Source organism: Dama dama, chromosome 11 (genome assembly GCF_033118175.1).
Source record: "Dama dama isolate Ldn47 chromosome 11, ASM3311817v1, whole genome shotgun sequence".
NCBI classification, from domain to species: Eukaryota; Metazoa; Chordata; class Mammalia; order Artiodactyla; family Cervidae; genus Dama; species Dama dama.
The window spans coordinates 65056341-65071244 of record NC_083691.1 but is presented as its reverse complement, the minus strand read 5'-3'; the positions used below and the strand labels follow the sequence as shown (position 1 = coordinate 65071244).

At 39.4% G+C, this 14904-nt stretch overlaps 1 protein-coding gene across 1 annotated transcript; it reads right to left on the bottom strand.

Annotated features, from left to right (window-relative positions):
* Positions 1–4067: 4067 nt before the first annotated feature.
* Positions 4068–5685, bottom strand: LOC133064884 (E3 ubiquitin-protein ligase KCMF1-like). Its single transcript, XM_061155407.1, has one exon. It carries the CDS (start codon positions 5568–5570, stop codon positions 4425–4427), a length of 1146 nt encoding a protein of 381 aa, XP_061011390.1. The 5' UTR covers positions 5571–5685; the 3' UTR covers positions 4068–4424.
* Positions 5686–14904: the final 9219 nt, after the last annotated feature.

Here is a 14904-nt window from a genome sequence, read left to right as displayed (position 1 = left end):
TCAGTCAGTCAGTCAGTTCAGTCGCTCAGTTGTGTGCAAGTCTTTGTGATCCCATGGACTGCAGCATGTCAGGCTTCTTTGTCCATCACTAACTCCTGGAGCTTGCTCAAACTCATGTCCATTGAGTTGGTGATGCCATCTGATCATCTCATCCTCTGTCATTCCCTTCTCCTCCTGCCTTCAATCTTTTCCAGCATCAGAGTCTTTTCCAATGAGTCAGTTCTTCACATCATGTGGCCAAATTATTGGAGCTTCAGTTTCAGCATCAGTCCTTCCAATGAACACTCAGGACTGATTTCCTTTAGGAATGACTGGTTGGATCTCCTTGCAGTCCTAGGGACTCTCAAGAGTCTTCTCCAATGCCACAGTTCAAAAGCATCAATTCTTCGGTGCTCAGCTTTGTTTATGATACAATTCTCATATTCATACATGACTACTAATGAGATCTACCCTCTTAACAAATTTTGAAGTGCACAAAATAGTATTGTCAACTATAGGCACTAATGTACAAGACATCTCAAGAAGTTATCTGACATAAATGAAACTTCATACCTTTTGAATAACAATTCCTCAATCCTTCATCCTCCAGCTTTTGGCAACCACTATTAACATTCTCTGCTTCTATGAGTTTGAGTACTTTAGGTATCTCATATAAGTGGAATTTAAGTGGAATCATACAGTATTTGACTTACCGTGACTGGCTTATTTCATTTAGATGATCCCTCAAGGATCATCCAGATAGTTACAAAGAGAGAATTCACTTTTTTAAGGCTGAATGATGTCCCATTTTATGTATATATCACTTTTGTTCTTTATCTATACATCTGTAAATGTACACTTAGGTTATTTCCACATCTTAACAATTGTGATTACTGCTGCAGAAAACATGGGAATATAGCTATCTTTGAGATTTTTCTTTCAACTGTTTTGGTTGTATAACCAGAAGTAAGATTGCTTGATCATATAATACTGTTTTTAACTTTTTGAGGAACCTCTATACTGTTTTCCATAGCTGCCATACCATTTTGCATCCCCATCAACAGTGTACAAGGGTTTGATTTTTCCATAACCTTACCAACACTTGTTACCTAGCAGGCGTGAAGTGATATGTTATTGAAGTTTTGATTTGCACTTCCCTGATAATTAGTGATATTGAGCATCTTCATATACTCGTTGGCCATTTGTATGCCTTCTTCAGAGAAATGTCAGTTCAAGTCCTTTGCCATTTTATCTGTCTGTCTACCTATTAACTTACTGCTATTGAGTTGTAGTAGTTCCTTATATATTTTTGAAATTAACCTCTTATCAAATATATGTTTTGCAAATATATTCTCACACTCCAGAGGTTGTCTTTTCATTCTGTTTATTGTTTCCTCTGCCTACCAGGACTAAGTCGTGAAAAAACAGAAAATCTGAACAGATTTTTCAACAATGAGTTAGGATATTAAAGGCATGCTTCCAGAAATTAAAAAAAATTTTTTTTTAAACTCATATGGAACCACAAAAGACCCTAAATAGTCAAAGCAATTTTGAACGAGATAAACAAAGCTGAAGGCATCACACATCTTGACTTTGAGATTAAAACAGTATAGTACTGGCATATAACACTGATCTAATGATTAATGGAATGAAATAGAGAGCCCAGAAATAAACACACACGTATATATACTCGATTGATCTTTGACAAGGGTACCAAGACCAATGGTCTTGTCAACAAAATGGTACTGGGAAAACTGGAAATCCACATATAGAAACATGAAATTGGACCCAACCTTATACCATAACACAAAAATCAACTCAATAAGCTGTGAAACTGTGAAACTTTTTTAAAGAAAACCTAAAAAAATTAGTTTTTTACATCGGCCTTGGCAATAATTTATTGAATATGACACTAAAAGCATAAATAGACAAATGAGACTACATCAAGGATGGTCAATGTTAATTTAATGAAAACGAACTAGAAGAACTTTCTCAGTAGAAGGAAGCATTGCAGGTAGGAAGAACAGAATGGAAGCAGTGAAGTTCTGCTTGGAGCAGAGAGGGAAGGAAGTATGGTGGGCATCTAAACTGTTGTTCAAAATGGTGCCACTACTTGCATCTTAGATTTGGGAAATACTTCTCTAGATGATTATATGTTCTTTGATTAGGGAGGTGAAAATTACAGAATACAATTAAAACAGTCAAACGCACAGGACAGCTGGCTTTTGAGTAACACAGGGGATAGGATCACCGACCCGCCATGAAGTTAAAAATCCAAGTAAAACTTCTAGTTGGCCTTCCATATATTCAGTTTCTTTGTATCCAAGTTTCCTCTGCATACAAGGATCTGTACCTGCAAAGTCAGTCAGCTGCAGATCATGTAGTTTTGCAGTATTTACTACTGAAAAAAAATATCCACATATAAGTGAACCCATGCAGTTCAAACACACGTTGTTCAAAAGTCTGTATATTGTAAACACATCCTCCAATTTACAGTTCTTTCTTTTCACAATTCTATATCAATAAATATATTATAGATGTATTAGAATATTATAAGAATATTAGAATATTATAAAAGGTAATGATAAAATTATCCTAGGGATTAGACTGGTACACTAATTTTTAATATAATAACTCTATATTCTACATTTTCTTATACTTTCTTTACAATAATCTAAATTCTATGACACATCTTCTATAAATAGAGTGGAAAAATCTAGTGATAAGCCTTGTGAGCCAAATGTCACCATTTGGTTGTATGTACGTAAATATATTACCATATATGGAGAACAATTTTAAACAGGAAACACCAGGAAACAATTTTAAAATAAGAATTTGATTTCAGGGTAAGTAAATGATAGCCAGTTGGCCCAATCCAGTCACGGCCTATTTTTGTAAATAAAGCTATCTTGGAACAGAGTCACATACATTAATTTAAATACTGTCTATGGTTACTTTTGTTAGGTAATTAAAATAGAAAAAAGGAGTCCTGGTGGCTAAAAGACAAAGAAGGGAAAAGCTCATTAAAAATAGAACAGAGGAAGGTCCAAAGACTGGAGTGAGGACCTCCAAAACAGTCTTCTTGGCTAGCCCAATTTACATAGAGAAGGTCCAGGGGGAGGAGTGAAAGAAAACATAAAAAGAGGAGCCAAAATTAAGGGGCGGGGAGGTGCTTCTCTTTTCTTTGCACGTTTTGGGTCAGTCTACCCTCACACTTCAAGGATGTACATTCCTTTCCTTGCCAAATAAAGCTGAGCTGTAACACTGGGCCATCCCTTGCTTCAGATTTCTGTGGCGACTGAGGAAATTAAACAGGGCTGCAACACTGATCCATCAGTCGCTTCAAATTTTTGCTGCAGTGAGACAGAACCCAGGAAATTACAAACTCCCCCAACAGTCCTGGGAAAACCAGGACATTATTTGCTTTATGATGGGCCTCTTAAAACTCCAACTAGGAATCAACTTACCCTGAGACTTTTTTGCATGAAGACTGTGTTTTATGCCTACTTTTAGTTCCATCCCCACAAGGACCTCGAGGACAAGTGCTAATAATTAGGAGAACTACAGCAATGCCTTCATATTAGTTCAGTCTCAAAGTCATGTCCAGCTCTTTGCAACCCCAGGAACCACAGCACTCCAGGCCTCCCTGTCCATCACCAATTCCCAGAGTCCACCCAAACCCATATCCATTGAGTCAGTGATGCCATCCAACCATCTCATCCTCTGTCCTTCCTTTCTCCTCCTGCCTTCAATCTTTACCGGCATCAGGGCCTTTTCCAATGAGTCAGTTCTTCACATCAGGTGGCCAAAGTGTTGGAGTTTCAGCTTCAGCATCAGTCCTTCCAATGAATATTCAGGACTAATTTCCCTTAGGATGGACTGGTTGGATTTCCTTGCAGTCCTAGGGACTTCAAGAGTCTTCTCCAACACCACAGTTCAAAATCAATTCTTCTGCACTCAGCTCTTTATAATCCAACTCTCACACCATACATGACTACTGGAAAAACCATAGCTTTGACTAGACAGAGCTTTGTTGGCAAAGTAATGTCTCTGCTTTTTTTTTTTTAATTTATTTTTTTTTTAAGGTAAACCATCCAAGCAGTTTTTATTCATTAATATTCATAAATACACACAGCAGCTTCATTAGAGATTTCCATTTTCCTCTTCAGTTTGAATGTGGAGTATTACGAGAGCCTTCTGCATGTCAGGGTGCAGGAAGCAGAGATCACCCCTGCACTGCTACCTACATTTACCTGCTAGAAGTAAAAATTAGTTAAGTGGAAATGATTATCATATATATTTTTCTCTCTTCCTTTTTGAATGTACACAATGTAACAAGAGTGACAGACCTGAAATTACAGTCACCAAACAAACCCAAGATAGTTGTTGTCCACTTTCATTGGCAAATACAGCACAGAGGACATTGTCTGCGAATTGGGATGTCATCAAAGAGGAGGTGGTGGAGGCTCATTTCCTTTATTACTCTCTTTTAAATTTAGGTTTTCTAAAGCAACATCTAAAGGCATAATATCTACACAGCCCATAGCACCAAAATCTGCCATTTCCCCCCGTTCATCCTCGTCTGAGGACGAGCTCTCTTCGCGCACTAAAGTGGACAGAAGGAGCTCTTGGACAAAGAGGCTGCGGTCTGCGCGCTCACTTTCCATGGACTGGCGCTCTGTTTCAGACATTTTAGGATCATTCAACCTTGTTAAAAGAAGCTGGGAGTTCTGGATCGTTTGCTGACTGCTTTCTGTGTTCGCTGTGTTGGTCGTGGCTGTGGATTGCGTGATTGTAGTGGTGACGCTGCTTGTGTTAGTGCGCCGGGTTGCATTGCGTGCGGTCTCCAGTTGCTGCCGTGCCGCCCGGGCATGCTGCCGTTCGAGCTGCAGCTGCATCTGCAATTGTTGTAACTGAGAAGCGGAAGGGCCAGAGGAGTTCAGCTGTCCTCCTGCAGAACGTCTCACTCCCGATAACTGAGATAAAAGCTCAGCTATAGGATCCATGGCTTCCCTATTGCTTGGAGAATATGAACTCTGAGAAGAAGAAAGTCCACCAGTAGAACTGCTAGTAAAGTGCATGTTTGATCTGCGCGCACGAGGACCTCCTAACCCCCGGCCAGGGTGAAACATTCTACGTACATGTCGGACACCGCTCGACTCATCTAAATCTCTAGGGGCTCTGTGTTCAAGTGTAAGGTGAGCTGCAAAGTCATCCGTGACATGATGAGGATCGCCTCCAGGTAACGCTGCACATATTGGACAAATCACGTCTGTTGATGTTTCTGCGTGTTCAGAAGTAACATGTTCTTGAAGAGATGTCTCCGTATAGCCCATTTTTCCACAATAGGGACAAGTAAAAGACTGTGGCTGCTCTACGGAGAAAGCTTCCCCACCATAGTACAAATCAAAATCTACCCTTGTTAATGTGCACTGCATTGGGTGGTCAGTTGTATGCCTTGTTGTTGTTGCACCACTTTCATAACAAGATGCACAAAGATCGTAATCGTAGCAAATTAAACACTTGTATCTGCGACCTCGAAAATTTCCTTTTAAACATGCATCACAGCTGACACCTTCATGTCGGGACATCCTAGTTCAGACGGTGGCGGCGCGGCCCCTCCCGGGCTCCGGCTGCAGTGTCCCCCGTGGGGTCCCGGCGCTGCCCGCGCCGGCCGGCCGACTCCCACTCGACTCCCGGGCTCGGCCGCGGGGGCGGGGTGGGCAGGGGAGCGCTCCCGCGGCGGCGGTGGCTGCGCCGGCGGGGAGGCGGCGCGGGGCGGGAATGGGGCCGGGCCTGGCCGGGGCTGAGCTCCTCCAGGAGGCGGGTCCGACGCCGCGGCTCCGCTGGCGCCCGCCGTGACTCGGTCACTCTCGGCCCGCCGGCTCCCGGCTGCGGCGCCCCGCTCCGCAAACCCCGCTCCTCCCCCTCCCCCCCCCCCAAAGTAATGTCTCTGCTTTTTAACTTGCTTCTAGGCTGGTCAAAACTTTCCTTCTAAGGAGCAAGCATCTTTTAATTTCATGGCTGCAGTCACCATCTGCAGTGATTTTGGAGCCCCCCCAAGATAAAGTCTCTCACTGTTTCTATTGTTTCCCCATCTATTTGCCATGAAATGATGGGGCCAGATGCCATGATCTTAGTTTTCTGAAAGTTGAGTTTTAAATCAACTTTTTCACTCTCCTCTTTCACTTTCAAGAGGCTCTTTAGTTTATAGTTTTCTTTGAACACTTTCTAACACCATACACAAAAATAAACTCAAAATGGATTAAAGATCTAAATGTAAGACCAGAAACTATAAAACTCCTAGAGGAGAACATAGGCAAAACACTCTCTGATGTAAATCACAGCAAGATCCTCTATGACCCACATCCCAGAAAATTGGAAATAAAAGCAAAAATAAACAAATGGGACCTAATGAAACTTAAAAGCTTTTGCACAACACAGCAAACTATAAGCAAGGTGAAAAGACAGCCCTCAGAATGGGAGAAAATAATAGCAAACGAAACAACAGACAAGGGATTAATCTCAAAAATATACAAGCAACTCCTGCAGCTCAAATCTAGAAAAATAAATGACCCAATCAAAAAATGGGCCAAAGAACTAAACAGACATTTCTCCAAAGAAGACATACAGATGGCTAACAAACACATGAAAAGATGCTCAACATCACTGATTATCAACTATTTTTAAAGCCTTCTCAGACAACCATTTTGTCATTCTTTTTCTTGGGGATGGTCTTTATCACTGTCTCCTGTACAAAGTCATGAACCTCCATCGATAGTTCTTTAGGCACTCTATCAGATCGAATCCCTTGAATCTATTTGTCACTTCCACTGTATAAACGTAAGGGATTTGATTTAGATCATACCTGAATGGTTTAGTGGCTTTCCCTACTTTCTTCAATTTAAGTCTGAATTTGGCAATAAGGAGTTCATGATCTGAGACACAGTCAGCTCCCACTCTAATATTGCTGACTATATAGAGCTTCTCCATCTTTATCTGCAAAGAATATAATCAATCTGATTTTGGGATTGACCATCTGGTGATGTCCATGTGTAGAGTCTTCTCTTGTATTGTTGGAAGAGAGTGTTTGCTATGACCAGTGCATTCTCTTGGCAAAATTGTTAGCCTTTGCCCTGCTTCATTTTGTGCTCCAAGGCCAAATTTGCTTGTTATTCCAGGTATCTCTTGACTCCTACTTTTGCATTCCAGTCCCCTACAATGAAAAGGACATCTTTATGGGGTGTTAGTTCTAGAAGTTCTTGTAGGTCTTCATAGCACAGTTCAACTTCAGCTTCTTCAGGATTACTGGTTGGGGGCATAGACTTGGATTACTCTGATATTGAATGGTTTGCCTTGGAAATGAATAGAGATCATTCTGTCATTTTTGAGATTGCACCCAAAAAACTGCATTTCAGACTCTTTTGTTGACTATGATGTCTACTCTATTTCTTCTATGGGATTCTTGCCCATAGTAGTAGATATAATGGTCAATACAATATTGTATAAGAACCTGGAATGTTAGGTCCATGAATCAAGATAAATTGGAAGTGGTCAAAAGGAGATGGCAAGAGGGAACATCGCCATTTTAGGAATCAGTGCATTAAAATGGACTGAAATGGGCAAATTTAATTCAGATGACCACTATATCTACTACTGTGGGCAAGAGTCACCAGACGGTCAATATAAAAATCGTATTGATTATATTTTTTGCACCCAAATATGGAGAAACTCTATATAGTCAGCAAAACCAAGACGTGGAGCTGACTGTGGCTCAAATCAGCTTCTTATTGCAAAGTTAGGATTCAAATTCAAGAAAGTAGGGAAAACCTCCACACCATTCAGGTATGACATAAAACAAATCCCTTATGATTATACATTAGAGGCAATAAATTGATTCAAGAGATTAGATCTGATAAACAGTGTCTGAAAACCTATGCATAGGTTTTTAACATTGTACAGGAGGTGGTGACCAAAACCATCCCAAAGAAAAAGAAATGAAAGAAAGCAAACTGCTTGTCTGAGGAGGCTTTACAAATAGCTGAGAAAAGAAGAGAAGTGAAAGGCAAGGGAGAAAGGGAAAGATATACCCAACTGAATGCAGAGTTCAAGAGAATAGCAAGAAGAGTCAGAAAGCCTTCTTAAGTGAACAATGCAAAGAAAAATAGAGTAAAACAATAGAATAGGAAAGACTAGAGATCTCTTCAAGAAAATTGGAAATATCAAGGGAATATTTCATGCAAAGATGGGCACAATAAAGGACAGAAATGGTACGGACCTAAAAGAAGCAGAACATATTAAGAAGAGATGGCAAGAAGATGCATAAGAAGTATACAAAATAGTTTTTAATGACCCAGAAAACCACAATGATGTGGTCATTCATCTAGAGCCATACATACTGGAGAGTGAATTCAAATGGGTCTTAGGAAACATTACTAGAAACAGCTAGTAGGGGTAATGTAATTCCAACTGAGCTATTTCTAATCCTAAAATGATGCTGTTAAAGTGCTGCACTCAATATATCAGCAAATCTGGAAAACTCAGCAGTGGCTATAGGACTGGAAAAGGTCAGTTTTCATTCCAATCCCAAAGAAGAGCAAGGCCAAAAAATGTTCATACTACTCTACAGTTGTGCTCATTTGACATGCTAGCAAAGTAATGCTCAAAATTCTTCAAGCTAGGCTTCAGCAGTACATGAACAGAGAACTTCCAGATGTATAAGCTGGATTTAGAAAAGGTAAAGGAACCAGAGATCAGGTTGCCAACATTCATTGTATCGTGGAGAAAGCAAAGGAATTCCAGAAAAATCATCTACTTCACTGACTATGCTAAAACCTTGGACGGTGTGGATCATAACAAATTGTGGAAAATTCTTAAAGATTTGGGAATACCAGACTGCTTTTACCTGTCTCCTGAGAAACCTGTATGCAGGTCAAGAAGCAACAATTAGAACTGGACATGGAACAATGGACTGGTTCCAAGTTGGGAAAAGAGTACAATAAGGCTGTATGTAAAGTACAGTACGTAAGTACTGTAAGTAAGTATGATAAGGTGACAATCATAATTGTCATGCTGCTTATTTTACTTATAGGTAGAATCCATCATGGGAAATGCCAGCTAGATGAATCCCAAGCTGTAAATAAGATTGCTGGGAAACATATCAACATCAACATCCTCAGATATGCAGATAGTACCACGTTAATGGCAGAAAGTGCAGTGGAACTAAAGAGCCTCTTGATGAGGGTGAAAGAGGAGAGTGACAAAGCTGGCTTAAAACTCAACATTTAAAAAAATAAAAATCATGGCATCCAATCTGATCACTTCATGGCAAATAGAAGGGGAAACAGTGGATGTAGTAACAGATTTTATTTTTTAATGTTTCAAAGCAACTGCAGACAGTGACTATAGTCATGAAATTAAAAGACTCTTGCCCCTTGGAAAGAAAGCTGTGAGAAACCTCGACAGCATATTAAAAAGCAGAGGCATCATTTTGCCAGCAAAGATCTCTATAGTCAATGCTATGGTTTCACCAGTAATCATGTATGGATGTGAGAGTTGGTCCATAAAGACGGCTGAGTGCTGAAGAATTGATGATTTCGAATTGTGGTACTGGAGAAGACTCTTGAGGGTCCCTTGAAGTGTAAGGAGATCAAGCCAGTCAGTCCCAAAGGAAATCAAACCTGAATATTTATTGGAAGAACTGATGCTGAAGCTGAAGCTCCGATCTTTGGCCACCTGTTGCTAAGAGTTGACTCATTGGAAAAGACACTGATGTTGGGAAAGATTGAAGTCAGAAGGAGAAGAGGGCAGCAGAGGATGAAGTAGAGAGTATACCTAACTCAATGGACATGAATTTGAGCCAACTCCAGGAGATAGTGAACGACAGAGGAGCCTGTTGTGTTGCAGTTGCTGTCAGGGGTCATAGAGTTGGACACAACCTGACAACTGAACAATGTAAACAGCCCCTGCATCATCATAGAGATTATTTGAGGTTGAATGAAGGTGAAAATATTTCTTCCTTTCATTCAAAAAAGCAAGGAATAAACATCTAGATTTGGGTAGAGGAAAGATGCATGGGAGCTTCTGGACAACAGAGTGGGACTCCCAGCTCTGAGTTAAGGAGAATGAGAAAGAAGGATATCTTAAACAGAGCACCATGGCTTGTGTCTAAGGAGATTATTGTGTCATCAAAGGCATACTTACTAAAATGTTTGATATACCAAAGTAAGAAACTTGCCTCTAAGTAAGAAAGTAACAGGAGCATCCAAACCAGAGAAGGCATGGCCCGTGACTAATGACATAGAATCCTGCTTGAAATTTTACTTCTGTTAGTTCTGTAATTCTTCATATTTTGCACAAGTTCTCAATACAAAGTTTTACTTTTTGTTAAATTGTTATTTGTGTGTATCTTATAACTGTGAAACTGAGTGAATTCTCACTAGCCAAACATACCTATATAGCCAACAGTCACATCAGGAAAGAGAAATTACCTGCCATCACTGCTCATTCTGTATACACCATCTTAACTTGGCTCCATGCATCTTTATTAAGTATCGCTATTTGGTCTTAGCCATATTTCTGGTTCTTATTTCTGGGGATCAGGTTTCCAATGGGGTGAAGTCCAGGGTTAACTGCTCAGTTCTAGAAGATCTGGTGAGGGGGCAACCTCAGAGACAAAGCAGAGGTGGCCTGGGTCTGTTACATAGACCATAGTTCAGCAACATTTTTCTTATAAAGGACCAAATAAGAAACATCACTGGCTTTCAGGGTCATAACATCTTTGGTAAAATTCTAAATGAGTATGAAACTTTACTTATAAAAACAGCAGTGTTTTGTACTTTGTTGATCTGTGGTATAGAGAAGCAAAAGCAGTGGAATGTGGGTTATTATGTGAAAACATCAGAAATCTTCAGGAGAGGAACCTTGTAAAATCCTGGACCTCACTCTAAATAAAAGGCAGTTAATTCAGACAATTGTTATCTGGACTCCTCAAGGCAGGAAAACTTCAGCCTTGTAGCTTATTTTTGCTTGTTTCTACCATTAGTCTTGTTCCTAACTTTCAAAATAATGCAGTCGTCAGCAGCCAGAGAATGTAAATGTCTAGAAGCAAGACTATTTCTGTTATATTTAGCAATACTGCTTAAGGAAAAGTACTCTGGATTTCACACTATTTTTTAAATTTCAAATTCACTAAAAGCAAAGTTTTTTTCAGTAAAATATTCCATGAACAATGGAATTTGTGTAAATCTTGAGGATTTTTATATTTGACAGGTTAACCATTAATGAAAAGTTCACTATATTATAAATTGAAAAGAGGGACACAGTTACATGTAATAGCATAGTTTTTTTTTTCCATTTTTTAAAAACTACTAGAGGCACAACAGGGTAAATCAACTGTATTTCAATAAGAAAACAACAAAAATAAAACAAAAAAATGAACAAGAAAACACTAGTCATTTTAAGATACTTCTATTCAATTCTGTTTCCAGAAAGCTATTGTTTGGGGACATGAAGAAGTGATTCCCATCATTTCCAGCTCAATGTATTGGCTGCTTTATGATTTTGGCAGAGGATGCTCTAATACCTACTACAGAAATAACAAACATGAGAGAGAAATGTGGAATTGGTACAAAGTTCCTGCTTAATCTGCTCTCTATTTTTCCTTCAGAAAACTATAAAAATACATAGGGAAAAGTGAACGCTAATGTTACTTGACAAAAATCATACAACCATTGGACATCACCTGATATTTATCACTTACACATTGAATTAATTTTTGTGATTACATTTTACAGCTGGGAAATTACCCATAGTCTTTCCTTGATCTACATAGTAGATATAACATCAGATTTGGGGTTTTGTTGTTGTTGTTTTCCCTTACACAAAAAATCACAACATCACCTCACCAACATATAGGCCATCTTTGACTCCTCATTTTATCTTTTCCGGTATCCAAAATATATTATTATACATATTGCTCCCATTAACCCTAATGCCTACCCTCTAGTCCAAAACAGCCTCATATTTCAATTAGATTACTGCTATAGCCTCCTCGCAGTTATCTTGTTTCCACAATTTACGCCTTCTACAGTCTACATTCCACAAAGCAGCTACAGTGGTACCTTTCAAACAAAGACTCAGTTCAGTTCAGTCTCTCAGTTGTGTCCAACTCTCTGTGACCCCATGAATTTCAGCACGCCAGGCCTCCCTGTCTATCACCAACTCCCGGAGTTTACTCAAACTCATGTGCATCGAGTCAGTGATGCCATCCAGACATCTCACCCTCTGCTGTCCCCTTCTTCTCCTGCCCCCAATCCCTCCCAGCATCAGGGTCTTTTCCAATGAGTCAACTCTTCACATCAGGTGGCCAAAGTATTGGAGTTTGGGCTTCAGCATAAGTCCTTCCAATGAACACCCAAAGACTAGATGTTATTAATTGGCTCAAAATCCTCCCATAGCTATCACCCTTTTCCTTAATTTATCCATATATTCATATTTATGTTATATATTTTAATGATATTTTCTATTAACTAGAATAAGTTCAATAGGAATAAGGAAAGTTGGGAAGCAGGAGAGGAAAGGACAATGGAGTAGAAAAATTGCCTTGAAATTATTAGATAAATACACATAAGACCACACAACAGAATATCTTTTTTATTTGCAATGCAAATTATATTAAAATATTCTAGTATGCCTCAACTCTAATCCAAAAACTATGGATGAAGTTAAGGTGCTTTTAAAGAGGAAGTAGAATAAATGGTGTGTAAAGTTTTTTTCCTGTGGCCATTTTGATATTATCAGTAAATATTGAACTTTTGTGGAAAGCACATTTTTTTCTTGTTACTGTGGGAGCTGTATCATGTAAAGAAGTTTATCTCTCACTTAAGTAGTTTACAATCATTGTCAGAAGAAAAAATGATAAGGCATACATAGCAAAAAAAACATGTTTTTAAGATAATAAAGATGCCAGAGAGCAAAGAAATCAGGTATAGAGTTTGGCGGGTGGTAGGCAGATATTTTAGACAGGATAGAGGAAGCCCTGAAATGGTCACATCTGAGTTAAGACCTGAGTAATGTGAAGGAGTAAAACACAGAAAGGTGTAGGAAGGAGGTGGTCCTCCTACACATTAACAGACACTGAGTACAAAATAAGCTTGGCATGTACAAACCACAGGAAAATCAGTGTGGGTTAAGGCAAGGAATGAAGCCATGGGCATCGCAAACTGAGGTAGGCAGAGTAACCATGACTTGTTCACCTCAAACACTTTTATTATATATATATCTAAGAGTGAAAAGTCATATGAAATGCTTAACAGTATCATTTTACAGTATGATAATTCAGCTCAACATCATGCATTATTTGCTTAAGTTAATTGTGAAATTTGTCAGAGTTTTGATTTTCTACAGCATGGGGAATAGGTTTTTATAAAAACCTCTCTAGTTGGAATAAAAATTATAGTTCTATAAATAACATTAAAATAATAGTTAAAAATTAAATCAACATGATTTGGCCATGTCAAGAACATTCTCTGTTTTCAGAATTTATTCCACTGAGATTAGTGTACCAGATAAGGCAACAGCAGGAAAGAGAACACACGTTAGACTGAATAATTTAAGGAGCATTTACTAAAGGAACTGTTGATAAAAGTGTGGGCGAGGTTAAACGGGACCTCCAGGGACTGCAGGATCCCGGCCTAGTCATAACAGGAAGCTGGACACCATCACCATCTTTAGTCCAGAGAGGCCTGCTGCTGGAACCTGGGCAATGGAAGAGGAACGAGGAGTGATAGAATAAGGTCTTTGTGTCGATGGCCACCCAGCAGAGCTGTGATCTTCACTTGAGGATTCAACTAATGACAGAGCCACCAGACAGAGCTGGGGTCATAGTGTCCTGACCTGACCCTGTCTTCTTCCTTCAGATCTCTTCCCAGAGTTACCCAGAGACCAAAGTAGATGTAGTCTGCAGAGCTTAGCCTCCTGGAGCATAGCACAGAGGGGAGAAAGGTGGACACTGAGTTTGGGAGAACCAAGTGGAATAGCTGTATCACCCGAGCCAACAAATACAATTAGAATTTGCATTATTTGTTTATGGTATTGAGCAAATAAATACCTAAGTGTCAAATCACTGTTAATTTACCAAACAAGCTTACAAGTTTGCAAAATGTAAGCTTCTTCATAAGTCACTGAAAACTCAGTGCATAACTTTTACTTTCGGGATGATTACTTATACCAATAAGATGATCATTCAGTTAATGGAAGACTTACACAGTGTGGTCAGTAGTGACAGAGAGACATATTGAATTTTCTACTTTATCTATGATATATCCATATATATAAGTATATAATACATATAACTAATTTTAGTCACTGATACATTACCTGTATCAATGATTCTATAATTTCTATACCAGAACATACACATATGATGTTAACTCTGGTCCCATCACTTCATGGGAAATATATGGGGAAACAGTGGAAGCAGTGTCAGACTTTATTTTTTTGGGCTCCAAAATCACTGCAGATGGTGATTGCAGCCATGAAATTAAAAGACGCTTACTCCTTGGAAGGAAAGTTGTGACCAACCTAGATAGCATATTAAAAAGCAGAGACATTCCTTCGCCAACAAAGGTTCATCTAGTCAAGGCTATGGTTTTTCCAGTAGTCATGTATGGATGTGAGAGTTGGACTGTGAAGAAAGCTGAGTGCTGAAGAATTGATGCTTTTGAACTATGGTGTTGGAGAAGACTCTTGAGAGTCCCTTGGACTGCAAGGAGATCCAACCAGTCCATCCTAAAGGAGATCAGTCCTGGGTGTTCACTGGAAGGACTGATGCTGAAGCTGAAACTCTAATACTTTGGTCACCTGATGCAAAGAGCTGACTCATTGGAAAAGACCCTGATGCTGGGAGGGGTTGGGGGCAGGAGG

Bases quoted from the DNA above. Each gene is read 5' to 3' on its own strand.
- LOC133064884 (XM_061155407.1), bottom strand. From the start codon at position 5,570: ATGTCCCGACATGAAGGTGTCAGCTGTGATGCATGTTTAAAAGGAAAT.